The sequence below is a fragment of the Bactrocera dorsalis genome, chromosome 2 (assembly GCF_023373825.1).
Source record: "Bactrocera dorsalis isolate Fly_Bdor chromosome 2, ASM2337382v1, whole genome shotgun sequence".
Lineage (NCBI taxonomy): Eukaryota > Metazoa > Arthropoda > Insecta > Diptera > Tephritidae > Bactrocera > Bactrocera dorsalis.
The window spans coordinates 96,024,910-96,039,824 of record NC_064304.1 but is presented as its reverse complement, the minus strand read 5'-3'; the positions used below and the strand labels follow the sequence as shown (position 1 = coordinate 96,039,824).

At 35.5% G+C, this 14,915-nt stretch overlaps 1 protein-coding gene across 2 annotated transcripts in view; it reads left to right on the top strand.

Moving 5' to 3' along the window:
* Positions 1 to 14,915, top strand: part of LOC105231698 (uncharacterized) — an 83,287-nt gene that overhangs the window by 52,958 nt on the left and 15,414 nt on the right. For both annotated transcript variants that reach the window (XM_049449799.1, XM_049449800.1), the window contains exons 3-5: positions 5,707 to 5,861; positions 12,768 to 12,978; positions 14,177 to 14,434. In XM_049449799.1, the coding sequence (XP_049305756.1) occupies positions 5,707 to 5,861; positions 12,768 to 12,978; positions 14,177 to 14,434 (624 nt within the window). The remainder of the gene's footprint in view (positions 1 to 5,706; positions 5,862 to 12,767; positions 12,979 to 14,176; positions 14,435 to 14,915) is intronic.

The following is a 14,915-nucleotide window of genomic DNA, read 5'->3' as shown; positions in this document are numbered from 1 at the left end:
TGTGGTTAAGTGCTTTTATGGCATAGCCTCGTTGTTGCACCCTTGCGCCCCACAATGTGCACGGTTTTAGAAATGCAAATTGCTAAAGAAAACATGAGAAGCACAAGTGGAAAGGCATGCCGAATAGGTCAAGAGTTCCGGAGATTCACAACTAAAAGTAATAGCGAATTGTATTAGCATGCATATTTATTCGTGTTCATGAGAGCAGATATTTAATTCATTTGACAACATGCAGTTATAATAAAGGAAACTAATACAAACCATAAAAGGAAGTAAATTTCCAACAAGCGCTAATATTGTTTTTTAAATATTCATTCAGATTTTGTTTAGTCACGTCTTAAACAATTTCGGTTTACAGATTTATAGTAGAAATGAAAAGGAAAGTCTATAAAATTGTATTCGCAAAATATCTAGTAGGTTTCAGAGAGATAGTGGAGGCTCTAGTAATACAAATTGAGTCAGCTCAAGGCATTTCGGATATATGAGATATAATTGTCAAAAATTGCATGTACATATATGCAGGCAGACACATAAATATGACGTGATTTTGACAGCTCGTGGCGGCACCGCTTTTGCCGGTTCTCCGAAACATTCACAAAATCCTTTAAATCAAGAAATCAACTTCTCAGATGATTGCCATTTTTGTCTAAGCGGCTTTGTCGAAAAACCAATTGATTGCTATTGATAGAGGGTAGTCTTTTTGTATTTCTAATCATACATACTTACACTTATTTTTTTATATTTATAATAAAGTTTAATGAGCCAAATATGTACCATTTTGATCCACCACTTTTTTCAACTTTTCCGCTGCAGACATTCTTCCATCAGTATAAAACTTTTCTGATTTTTCGGCGAAAAACGGCGGCAAGTAATTTTCACAGTCTTCTCTTGAAGCCAACTTAACTCCATTCAGGGACCTGTATTGACCGAAACTAATAGTAGTTCGATGGTGCAAAGTCAGGGCTATGTGATGGAAGCATCAAAACTTCCAAGCCACGCTCTCCCAGTTGTTGTGGAGTCATCAAAGATGCATGTGGTCTAGCTTTGTCCTGATGGAAGACAAATCCTTTTCTGTTGATCAGTTCTGGCCGTTTTTTTCGATTGCTTGTGTTTTTTCTTCTTTTTTCTTTTTTATTTTTCCTTGTTTTTCTCATATAAAAAATTAAATATTTTATTAGAATTTTTTAGTTAATTTTCACTATTAGCAAAGAAGTTTTGAAATTTTTAGAAAAAAATATTTTAAGAAAGTCCATTGTGACGCCATTTGCGCTCACCCCTCGGGAAACAGATTCGTCCGCGTTGGCAGAATAACTACTTGCAGGATCGTCTAAAGTGAAAAAATTCGTTTTGTAGTTAAAACCTTAACTTAGAACTTGAACGAAGGAAAAAAATTGAAAATGGGATTTTTGCAGACATTTTACAAAAAAAATTTAAATTAATGAAAATTTCGCGACAAGACCTGTGTAAAATTTTATGAAGATCGTCATAAAAAAAATAGCGGAAAAAATCATGTTGAGCAGTCAACTCGAAAAAAAATAAGAGTTGAATACGAAGTACACAGCGTTTCAGGTATTTACTTGCAGAAACCGAACGCTGAGCACAATTTCTTTTGCCCCACATACAACACAGCAGAAAGTGAAGCATAGAAAAAAATCACAAAGAAGCTAAATAAACAGAAAATGTGAGAGGAAGCTTATGTAAAACCGAATTGCGGTGGATTGAGGTGAACTTAAACAAACACTGTTGAAAAATGGCGCAGAAGAATAGTAACAAATGAAAAAGTAAGCAAACGCGTTAGCTTTTCGTGACCTTGCGTTCAGTGTGCCAGGAGAGTGGAAGTACAAATATTTGCTTGAACGAAAATGGTGAAGTGAAGTATTGGCTCGAGTCCACTTTTGGCAAATTAAAATAAGCAAATGAAGACGTTTTTATGAATATTCAAGATTGTTAAGCGAAGAAGGTGAATTTTTTCAAAAAAAAAAATTAAATTGGCAGCTCGGGACTCCAGTCTGTGTCTAACATTGTTGTTCTACAGAGACACGCTACTAACATTTTAATATTTAATGCCGTAATGTTGAAGGCAGTCGCTTTTTAATTGCTCAGCAAAGAAAATAAATATTTAAATGGCAGGCGGTACGCAGCGCAATTAAAGAGTCAGGAGCAATTAATAGAAGATAAAGGGGGTTACACATTTTCACGTGAATGTACAGTAAAAGTATATTGTAAATACGGATGTTTATAAGTTTAGGAAAGCAGTTAAAAGACAATTAACTGTAGCAGTTGCAGACTTCACAAACACTTTATTCCTTTATGCATATACATATGTATATTATTGGATTATATATATATAAATTTATTTTTTTCTTATATATATATATATAAATTTATTATTTTTTTTTTTTTTCAAAGGAAAAATGTTTTGATAGATAGCTGAGAAGGCTATCAATTATTTCAACTAACGTCCTCAACAATCTGGTAGCTTCACATCAGCATCAGCTTATTCTATCTGATTTTTTCTCTAGTGAACACCTTTTCGCAGTTGGCTTTGCTTCATAAGCGCTACATCGTAATATTACCTATAGTAGTTAGTTAAAAAGTCTCACCCTCATGCCATAAAACTTAATAAACAATAAAATGATGCAGTAGCCTTTTTAGTTGTCATCACACATGAGCTTCTTCCCACACAATTAATTGCCATACTTTGCCAACTGCCTGTGAATAGCCCTCGGTGTACACGTGCGTATAAGTAACATTTCTGAAACAATCAAATTGGTGGCGTACACGTGCCTTTGCTAATAGTCTCCCTTGCGGTGAACAAATTCAATTTACACTGCATAAAATAATCCTTACAACACGATTTTAAGCACTTTATCTGCAAAGTGCACAACAACAAACTGTTCAAAGAGCACCTTTAATGCCTATAAAGCCAAGCACAACTTAAATGCTGATATGCAAATCGTCAACAAAGCCCATAAAATACTTTCAATTAATGCCCAAACAGCCGGTTCAAAGAAGAATTTCGATGTGGATAACACTTGAATGTCGTGCGCTAATTCCAAGCAGGTAAATGGCTGACATGGAAATACTGGCATGAGCATGCAGATGTGTATTCGTGTGTAAATTTTAGGACAGTTGGCAAAGTTGGTTGACGATTATGAGATTTGAGTACATGAAAAGGTGCGTCATTATGTGCTGTGTGGAAGATGTATCTACGTTGGCCAATAGGTATGTGCTGTTAAGGGCATGGTGAATAAACTGCTGGACTGTAAATTAATTATTTTTTAATAGCAAAGTTTAATGGCACGCCAGGTGCGACATTTTGATGGTGTTCATAGAAAACTTGGTAAGTGAATTGAACCTATGAGGGTATGCAATATACGAGCAATAATTGCTTAACGCTTTGAGTTGTAGGGTTCTTCAACAATATGACGGCGCTGAGGAGGAAGTGGAAGCGGTAATGAGTCGGTTTCAACATTTTGCGTAGTTCTAGGGCGTCCCCCCTTCTTTTGAGTAGAACTGAAAAACACCGGCGTAACACTTAATAACTCAGTTGCGTTATCCAGAAATTGATAACTACTGTGCGTAATCTCCAGTGAAATATTTTCCAGTACCACTTATTGGAGCGATGTTTCGCTTTATACAACTCCATAAGCATGTCGGCAAGATCACCAATATCCACGTGTCACAGACAGTTTTAACGGGAAAAGGCATTAGTTAGTGAACAAGCACACGGAGCAGTGGCAAGCAGGCGTATAAAAATTAATTTAATTTTCTTTGAAATAAATTCTGAATTCGTTCAATAATAATTTTAAAATAGATTTTGTATTCGTTTGATAATAATTTGAAATAAACAATTTGGACATTCTTGACACACGTCTTTATTATATTTTGAAGTCTCGGAACTTCAACAAATTTTCCAATGCTTACAAATCCTGATTGGTTCATCTCTCACCAATGTGGACAATAACTGAACTAGCTTATTATCCAGCGCACCGAGGCAATGCCAAGATTAGTTACGTATTTCATACGATCCCCTGCCAAACTTTTTCAAGTCTTACTCAGATTTCAGTTCACACTTTCCCATTGGACATTTTCGGACCGACTTAGAGGGGCTTTGAGCAACAACGAATTTTTTTCTTTAGAAATTTTTTGGTAGGCAATACCTTTTAAAATCTCTTTCGAACCTCCCTTCAGAAACTCATCGTAATATTCATCACTATTTTCGTCAGAAGATTTGTCAAAATCCATCTTTAATATCTGCTGTATATCTGTATCATACAGATTGCAAAACAACTTTGAGGCTGAAAGGGTTAAACTAAGGAACAAGTTCCCGTTTATTAGACGGGCATGGCTCGCTACGCCAATAAATCAATAACATATAAACTTTGTACGGTGACCGATCTTGGAAAGAATAAAATCGTGTAAAAGCTCGCTCTAGACTCCATACAACTAACAAGCTTTATGTACCTGTATGTATGCAAGGTGCAAGAGAATGAATGTTCGGTTATAGCCGAAATTAGTTCTCCCTTATTTGAATCTCCTTACCTTTATCTGCAAAGGTTTCAATTATTCTCATTTAGTTGATAACAATAATGATCGACGTGAATGAAACGAAATATTTGTGTTCAGCAAAACATTTACTCAAGCCTACGCAGAATACCAGGCATAAATGCGAAGTGCCCAAGGAAGCACAAAAACCTGCTTTTGTTTTTGCTTAAGAGTAAAAGTTATGAGAAGTGTATATCCATTCATAAATATAATATGATTCAACAATAAAAACAACACCTGCTTCATATTATTTTCAGCCACAACTCTAGGACTATTCCAACAACCCTTAGCCCAAAAGCTGTCAGTGTGGCGTTTCAATGAGTTCTCCGAAAGAAATACAAGCTTTTACGCTCAATTTTGTTTTGTGTTTTTTTTTGCGGTTTTTACTCTCAAATTTGTTTTTACTTTTTCGCATTTAACCGAAACTTTACTACTTTGTGGCTGCGTATTGTGCGTCTGGACACATATGCTGCAGGCCGCCTTTAAACGCAGCCTTGGTCGGCTGTCGGCTGTTGGTGTGGATATAATAAAAGCGCAAGGGTTGTGGTCTTACTGCAGTAGTACGCAGAATTATTTGTTTATTTTTCTGTAAGCCATTTGCGGTTGACTTGAAAAAGAACGTCGAGTGTCTGAAAATTACTCTCGGCTGGTCAGCTGTTCGATGTGCGAATTTGGCAAGGCAAACATTTGCCACATATATGTATAAATAGCAGAAAGAGTATTAATAAAGGCAATCGGGCTGAAAAGTTAAATCATGATTTATATTAAGTACTTCACACGGATTACTTATGTACACGCGTCTGAAATTGTGACTGCGGTCGGCAATGACAAGTCGGCCATCAAAAAGTCAATCGGCTTTGTGTTTTCAATGCGGATTGTTATTAATATAAGAGGATATTGCACACGAATTATATGTATTTATGATGATATTTTTTAAATATTTTTTTTTTGTTGCATATATTTGAAGAAAATTGCATTAATTTTAATTTAAGTTTAATCAGGATTTATGTTTTGTATTGACTTCACGTAGATTGTATCAAAAAATAAACTGCAACTGTATACACTCTTCAATTTCTCACTGCATTTTTTCCTTTATACAGCAATATTTGCAATTTATGCTGGTACCAAATACAAAAAGTGCATTTTCTTCATTTACAGAGACCAAAACAATATGTGGAGATGTGCCGCCTCACTATTGGGAAACACCTTATTCTCAGCCCTACTTTGACAACTCGTCGAGACGTGAAGTGACAGCGACAGTGGGCCAGGCAGCGCTGTTACATTGTCGCGTGCGCAATTTAGGCGATAGAGCGGTAAGTTGCCTCCTTTTAGGGGCTAAATACAAATAGAAATGATTCGTGTTCTTCGCATAGAAAATACACTGAGAAAAAAGACACTGCGTAAGCCTTTAATTTTTTTATTATTGGTAGTCGAAAAAGTCTTTTCGTATTTTGTCAATAAATGTCGTAGCAATGATATGACTCCAGCGCTACCAATCACATTGTGTCATACCATATTCTGTTGGAAAGGTGATATTTTAAGCTTAATTTAGTCAAAAATAAAATTAAACAAAAAGTTACAGCTGTTCAAAAAATAGTGAAAGTGATGAAGAATTCGCTTTATTTTTAAATTTTTAAAAAAAAAAAAAGAAATGCGAAAAGACTTTTTCGATTACCAAATATAATCAATATTCTTGGCATTTAGGCTATAGAGCGGTAAGTTGCCTACTTTTAGGGGCTCAACACAAATAAAAATCATTTCAGCCATTCGCTTGGAGAATACACTAAGAAAAAAGACGCTGCGTAAGCCTTTATTTTTTTTTAAATTTCATTTCTACGCCTTCAAAGAGCTGGAAATTGTTTACCAGAAAATACAATGAAAGACACTTTCCCTTGAAATCACATGCCATATTCTATATACATAAATTCATATGCACTCATACTTATGCAATTTACATTCATAATATTTCATGAAAAATTGCATAACGGAACTCTGTTTTTAATTTCAAGGTAAAATCTCTCCACAAATTGTTGTAATTACACTACTCGCACGTAATTCGCCAAACACCAACTGCGAAGTAGATAAGCGAAAGAAATATTTAAACTGCGAAAGCAAAGGCGCGAGAACAAAACGCATTTAAAACAATGAGAGCAGGAAGTGGCCAAGAGGAAAGAACGAACAACAAAAGAAATAAGCAACAGCACGAAAATGCACGTAGATGTGTAATTAAATATATTGTGGCCGCCAACATAATTGTCTCTCTGTAAATGCAAGCTGCAGGCGCAAAACAGCATTGCCGACGGAAAACTGTGGCAACGCTACAACCGCCAAAGCACGCACAAACCGCCACCAACAAAGGGATAACCACATTTTATTGTTATCTTTAAATTTCGTCGGCACAACACAATAGGCTGCAGTGAACATGAAGCGCAAATAAATACATGTAAAGAAGCGAACGAACCGATAGTATGCCCCGCGGTATTTGCCTCAGGCTTTCGCATAAATGCGAGCGTGTGTGCGCCTTATACTCAAGCCTTACCCAAAGCGCTCACAGTGGCAGGCTTATGAAGCCTCAGCTTCAGCTTGCACAAGTGCCCAAAACAATTGCGGCCCGACAGCACTTGCAACCACACACACATATGCAGAAATGTGTATAAAGTGGGCTTTGTGTTTGTGCACATACTTATTACTTTTATCTGTCTGCGGATTCGCATTCACCTTGGCACATAATAGAAGAAAAAAACTTAATTTAAACTAATAATTTAGCGCAACTGCTGCATTGTGCTATACAAGTATAAAGTAATTTCGCTGTGTGCGCACTAAGAAATTGCTATAGCATGTCTACACTTCCGTCTGTGCTCTACATTCTGCATTTGGGTGTAGCGCACTGCAATGTAGTCAAACCGATACGTATTCACATCCATTTACATAGCTGTGGCAGGTGCGGCTGACTAAATACTAAAGTATTTATATCGCAACTGCAATTCACATTAATCAGATAGTGGTTAGCGCTACCCTGGATATATCTTGAAATAACTCACAAAACATGAAGTTAAGAATTATTCGCCATTTAATTGATATACAAGTAGTGTTTTGCAAGTGACCTTAATATAATATTTTATATGTTGACTGATTTACATAGGTACATAGTTATACGCAAGATTGTAGATCTTTATAATCCTGCTGTCCTATTGCATCGTTGCGCTCGGGCCATTTGGTGCTCTGAATGAAACTGCATATCTCCATTATGCTTTTTGTAGACAGCCACTTTAGGTTTGGTGCCTGGAGGGTTCTAAGTTCCAATTCCAAGTGTTGGGATTGTGATAAGCCTGCACATTTACAGAGATTGCGGGAAACCGTTTCCGCGTTGTTGTGCTGGCAGGCAAATTTTTGGCGCATGTTCTGCAAAGACCAGTACCCCTTTATAATGGCTGGTAGTGTGTATAAACCATTTCTGAACCTACGTAATAAATCTTTGGTTCTTTTCCTGGCAGCTTCCTCTAGATTTCCGTATTATCTAAGCTATATCTTCAAAAGCATTAAAGTGGTGGTTGTAATTTATCTTTCTTCTCTGTTAAACCTCTCTTTCATTTACTTATAGCCTCAACCGAGAGTGACTTTTAAAATCTAACCCTGTAAGGATAGTCTAACTAGCTTACGTTGGCGTTATGTCGATAGTGTCGACTATATCGAGGTTCCAAACTCCCATTTACTTCGTCCTTGTAGCAAAACTTACAGCTTCATTGCGGGTAAACACGTCTTTGCGAGTTATTGACCGATATATGCTACGTTCCTTGGAATTGAGTATTGAGTATTGTTCAGTCGGCCATTACCATTAAATTGTATGGGTTTTGAAGTTTGCATTGGAAAGTTACCGCGATTTTAGAGGTGATGTATTTGGGTAGTATGTCAATCTTTTTACTCCTTAAGTGCCCCTTAAAGATTAAAATAACCTTGTTTGACAGAACAGTGGGCATTTTAGAGAACATTTTTTTTAATAGGCATATTATTTAATAAATTATTAAAATTGTGAATTTAAAGAACTTAATGTTCTTTAATAATCGGTTCATAATTAAAAAAAAACTCCGAGGAGAGATACTTGGCAAAAATTTTCTGTTTAAAATAAAATAAAAAAAAATCAAAACACGATGGAACGATCTACCTGGATGCAAGACTGCAAAAGTTATGTGCAAAACGGTAGATCGGAAGTACCCAAAATTCCTATTGGCACTCGATAGAAGATACTGTAGAAAAATTACCGGAATACTAACTGGTCACTGTCTGGTAACGGCAAACGCCCACAGAATGGGGCTGATAAATCGAATAGACTGCAGAAAATGCCTACAGGGAAACAATGGAACATTTCTTGGGCACTTGTCCCGCACTGGCAAGACTACGCTGAAAGCATCTGGTATCGATAGGGAGGCCGTAGAATATGTTAAAATTCGCGTCAGACGTGATCGGAATTTAGTTTTTGTACGGAAAATATTTTTTTTTTAAGGAGATATCTTCACGAAATATAGACGAAATATTCTGAAAAACAATAAAGAATTTTTCTTGGAAGTTGTTCAGATTGAATCACTATAGCATACAGCGGTCATACAAACTGACCCATCAAATTCAAGTTTTTTATAAAAACCTTTTTTACCTCTCAAGGATAGCATACATAGCTTCTGTGCAACCAAAGTTAACGTTTTTTTCGTTTTTATTATATAATGTGTTAATATTTGTAATTTTTTTGCACTTTTTTGTTAAGAAAAATTTTGAAAAGTAATAGCAAAACACGCTTTACGCTTCGTGCAAGTAGAGGACACCAATTTATTAGCTTCTTATAATCGCTTTAACTAGTAAAAATTCTGGTCAATTCAGTGGAGTTCTTGAAAAGCTCGAAGTCATCATAATCGAGACACTTTCGATACTGCAGGAGAGAAATAAACTTTCTTTAGTGCTGGCAGTTTATTTTTATCTCTTTTGAATTGCAAACTCATAAAATGCCTTATTAATGGCACATCAATTTATGCAAAGCAAGCAGAATTTCTTATTGCCAAACAGTTCGAGTATGAAATACCTTTTGAAAGGAAACTTTACTTAACTCACTTAACGGTGAGGTGTCTTACCCCGTCGTTAATATGTATATGAGCTAAAATCCATACACACACACACGTGCGCTGAGGCACCTATTATCGTGTAGACTTAAGCGCATGTGTTCAGATGCTCAATTTGCTGCCAGCGCCGCATAATTTCGCCGGCACAATGCCCAACAACAATGGTGGTTACCACGCCAGAATGGGGGTTAAGTTATTACCGAGCGCCAAAGCCATAAAAAATGTTTGCCATGAAAAAATAAGTAATAAGTTTTAAACTCAGATTCGTAGCGAAAAAGATGGAAGCTTGCACATAATTTTTAGTAGCCAACAGTTGTGGTCCACATACAAAAGATTTGTGCCTGTGTAAGTGTCTTGTGCGCTGCTGGAAAGGTTGCACCTTTTATCCTTTAGGTAATATTTTATGACAACCAATTCGCCATTAAAAGCAATAGAGGCAGCTGGAAAATAAAGAAAAAAAGCAAACGAGGCATCAGACTGATGCCGCAATATCCTAGAGGAAGCGAGGTGAAAATAAATATAAAAGCAGAAAAACATTGAAAAAAAACGATAGCGTTATTGAAGTGTTACACTATCGGCCCATAAAATTTACATAAGCGCATTGAAGGCTTAAAATATTCATGGCATGTGAAGGGTCAGCCACTAAACAAGCGCTCGTACACACATGCACACACAAAAGCGCACGCTTCAGTGTACACCGTGCAGCCACAACCTGTACCCAGTAGAGAATTTTATTGAGTGATTAATCACTGAAGGCTACCAAATAATATTCACTAGTTTATACATATATATACAATAAAAATTGGCAACATTGTTTACAATCGATTCTTAAGTGTACTGTAGGACATACTAGGCCGCTTTCAGCTGTACATTTTGTATCAAATTCCCACTGAGTCAGTTTGGTGTTTGTTTTCCGCACACTTTTCTACTGGGATTCGTATGAAATTAGGCACATATATAGACGCATGTGTAGGGCTGGCTTGAGTAGCATAGGCCACTAGATTGTTCGTTATAGGCATTAATAGATAATGACATTTTGAACGTGAGCTGCCAAGCAATTAAGGGATCGAGCTTGGCAGTATGTGCTCAAATATTTAAGCTTTCACAAGCGTTAAAATATAGCATTTTTTGTTTCTTAAAATCTGAACCAATCTATCAGCTAAACGTAGGTCTGTAAAATAATTATTGAAATTTTTGCCACAGGTTGGTTATGAAAATTTATAACTATTTCTGATATAAAATCGAAAAATAAAAAACAATTGAATAACTACGCTTAAGATGAGGTAGTATCTTAAGCGCAGTTATTCATTTTTTTTTAATTTTTCAATTTTTAAATTTCATATCAGAAAAAAATTTTAAGTTAACACATACATTTCGCGTATTAATCAACAATCTGCGGTAGTATAATTAATAACAGGAATCCTGTTGAGCAACTGTAGTATGTACATATTTCATTAAAAAACTAAGTAAAAGTAGTTCAAAAATTAAAAAAAAAAAAAATTATGTAAAAAAACTTTTGTATACAAAAAAGTCCAAAAATGTAATTTGTTAAAAAAAAAATCGTAAAAAATACGTGAGCTGGTTATTTAATAATGAAATTATTTTCTCCGTACACACAAATGCTTAAACTTACTTTTTTCAAAAGTTGAAATTTTGAAAATTCATAATAACAAAATTTTTCATAAAAAGTGGAAAAAACGTGTCCAATATTTTGCCCAAACAACGAAAAAAAAATTCCCCAAAAACCTTCTAATGTAAATTTTAGATTGAATTACCCTTATACAGTTGTATACCCGCAGGCAAGGTATTAAAAGTTGTTGCTCACACTAGTATTTAATTGCCGGAAATAAGTGAATATGCAGTAAAAAGTTTACAAAGGGGTATCCTAGTGCAAAAAACAACCTTTTTTCAATAATTTTTCTTACAAAAAAAATCTTCTTTGAATTTTTTTTGTTACAAACATACACTATTAACAAAGAAATTCTGAAATTTTTGGAAAAAAATTTATACTTTTAGACATTGCGATGTCATTTCCGGTAACCACTCAAAAAACAGATGCGCCAGCATTTTGCAGGATAACTCCTTACAGCAACATCTAAAAGAAAAAAATAGATGGTTTAATTAAGACCTTAACTAAGAACTTGGATGAAGGGAAACAAATGAAATTTCGATTTTTAGCAGACATTTTTACACTAAAATGAAAATTTCAGCAAACATTTTGCGAAATTTTTTTTTTATAGTTGTAATAGAAAAAACAAAAAATCCTACGTCCAAATCCTTAAGAATTGTATCTCGAAGACCTGTTTGCAATTACATTCAGATCGGTTGAGTAGTTTTCGAGAAATCGTTACAACAGACTTCAAACGCATAGTTTCGAGAAAAACCCGTTTAAAGACGGCGCACTTAACCTAGCTGGCCTCGAGCGCACAAGTTCTCAAGGCTGTATCTCCGAAACTATTACTCATATCAACTTTAAAATTTAGGACATTATTATAGAGGTGTTGTAAAATTTAATAAGACACTAAAAGAAAGCGATTTGATAAACCCCACAAACACATGTAACTCCTTAAGATGGATTATATCCATTTCCAAGTCAGTATTTTGAAGAAATTTAATAAAAAATTTAAATAATAAATATTTACTGAATTTACTATGCTTAAATAATCGTCAATACACTTTAACAAATTTTGTATTCTTTGTTGACGTAATCAATCTCCCTGAGGACTCAAAATATGTTATCTGGCATTGAATGTTTTTAGATTTAGTAAATATATTATATAGTTAATTTTTTTGTTATATATTTCCAATTCTGATTATTATCCAGAAAATCTATCGGAAAATTAGACCTTAAATTAAACAAATAGAATCCTAAAACATTTCATTACATTAAAATAAAATATTTATTCATTTTTTGTTCCAAAGTGAGCGTAAAACTGCAAATGCCATAAGGGAACAGTTGTTAAGTAGCTGAATGTAATTTCAAGCTCGCTAATTAATAGCATTGGTTTAAGTGCTTAGCAATCACATATCTGCAATCAATCACTTGAATGTGTATTTACTTGAACGCTGAATTGCTCGATTGCTACTAAGCAGCATTTGGTTGGCTCTTTGCAGGTATCCTGGATACGTAAACGTGACCTGCATATACTCACCGTCGGCATACTCACCTACACGAATGACCAACGATTCCAGTCGCTGCACACAGAGGGTTCCGATGAGTGGACCCTGAGGATATCGTCGCCGCAGCCAAGAGATTCTGGCACATATGAGTGTCAAGTGTCCACAGAGCCAAAGATAAGTCAAGGCTTTCGACTGAACGTAGTTGGTGAGTAATGATTAGATACTAAACTGTTTATGCATTTAACTGGATACTTATATCTTTGCATTACTACTTAGTTGGTTTCGTTATAATACTAAAGGGTAACTTAATTGTATGTGTGAATGAATTAAATTGATTTAGTTTAGAATTTTGTAGCTTCAGTATATTTTAGTGTGCAGTAATAAATTTGGAATGGAAAATTTTTAAATTTTAAATAATCGTAAAATTATATCAAGTTGGTATGTTTAAATTTTAGGCTTTCTGGGTTCTCCGAAGAGACTCACTTTCATCTGATTGGTGCAGTAAATAAAAACAATCGATTCTGATGCTAAGAAAATCCAAAATTTATTCAAGAACAATCATTACATGCACATAAAATGACAGTTTGGTGTGGTTTTCGAACTGGTGGAATCATGGGGTCCTTCTTCTTTCTAAATGAAGAACATGACACCGTGGAGAGCGGTATGGATCAATAATAACCAACTTTTAGTTGGAAGAAATATTTCTTGACAACATCTGGTTCCAGGTGTAATGTGTGGAGATTCGATTATTTCAAGAAATTTTGACATAGAGAGGCAACCAAAAAATTATGATCTAAGACCATTAGACTACTTCTTGTGGGTTATTTGAAGTCCCATGATTTTGGCAGTAAACTAGACTCTTTTCTAGCTTCGGCAGTTAATATTGAATGTGCTATTCATGACATATGACTTGATATAGTGGAAAAGTACTTGAAAGTTGTGTTGATCGAATTCGTTCCTGTAAAAAAATGTCGTGGAGGTCATTTGAATGATGTTATATCGAGTGTTCTTCAAACTAAACAAAAACCATTTGAATTTCATTAACAATTAGTGTTCTTTTTTTAAAGAATTCCGATTACTCATATCGGAAAACCCTGTATAAACTTAAATTTAAGACTTAAACAAAACTTTTGGTCGCAAACTAGTTTTAGTTGCTTATGCGAAGGTGTAGTTGGCACTTAATTTAGAGCACAAGCGGCAAGGAAAATATAGCAAAAGAACATCCTTGAACCGCTCGTTTAATTAGAATAGCGAAGAGGTTTTTTGTTTTGTCTTGGTTTGTTGAGTGTTTCGTGGCTGCTTTTTTACACAGCTGTTTCACGTATATATATATGTGTGTGCATAACTGTATGTGTTTACTTTTAATTTCCTGACGCTATTTTCGCCTTTTTGTTTTCTTACAGTATCTCGTGCAAAAATTCTTGGCAATGCAGAACTTTTCATCAAAAGCGGCAGTGACATAAATCTCACCTGTCTCGCCATGCAATCGCCCATACCGCCATCCTTTATATATTGGTATAAGGGTAAACGCGTTATGAATTATTCACAACGTGGCGGCATAAATGTCATAACGGAACGTTCGACGCGTACCAGTAAATTATTGATAGCCAAGGCAACGCCAGCCGATTCTGGGAATTATACATGCTCGCCGAGCAGTTCAGGTAAGGTCATATACATACATCATATACATACTTACACATACGCATAACTAAAGAACCCAGCTTTATTCAACCGAGCGAGCGTATTTTAAACCCCATCCACAGCAACAAAGCCACAATAGCACCTTCTTCAAACCGAGACGCCGTGGTAGCTAGTGATCTGCTGCCGCGCGGCGTGCCCCAAAAATGCCACATCACCGCAATAGGTACATATTTGTACGCCATTGTGCTAGTCGCATGTATCTTCAGCCGAAGCTTTGTGCTGGCATTGTTAAAGCACTTGTAGATTAAGTTTGTGGCATGTACGTGATGCATTATCACTCATGCATATTATGATTTTTATGGCGCTCAAAATATCAAAATATCATTGCTGCTATACTTGCACGTAACTGTTGACAGTTAGCTTAGCGTCAGTGATGCCACATTGCGATACTTAGTATGCTTTGGGGATATGGTGAAACGTACACGTGCAACAAAAAGGCTT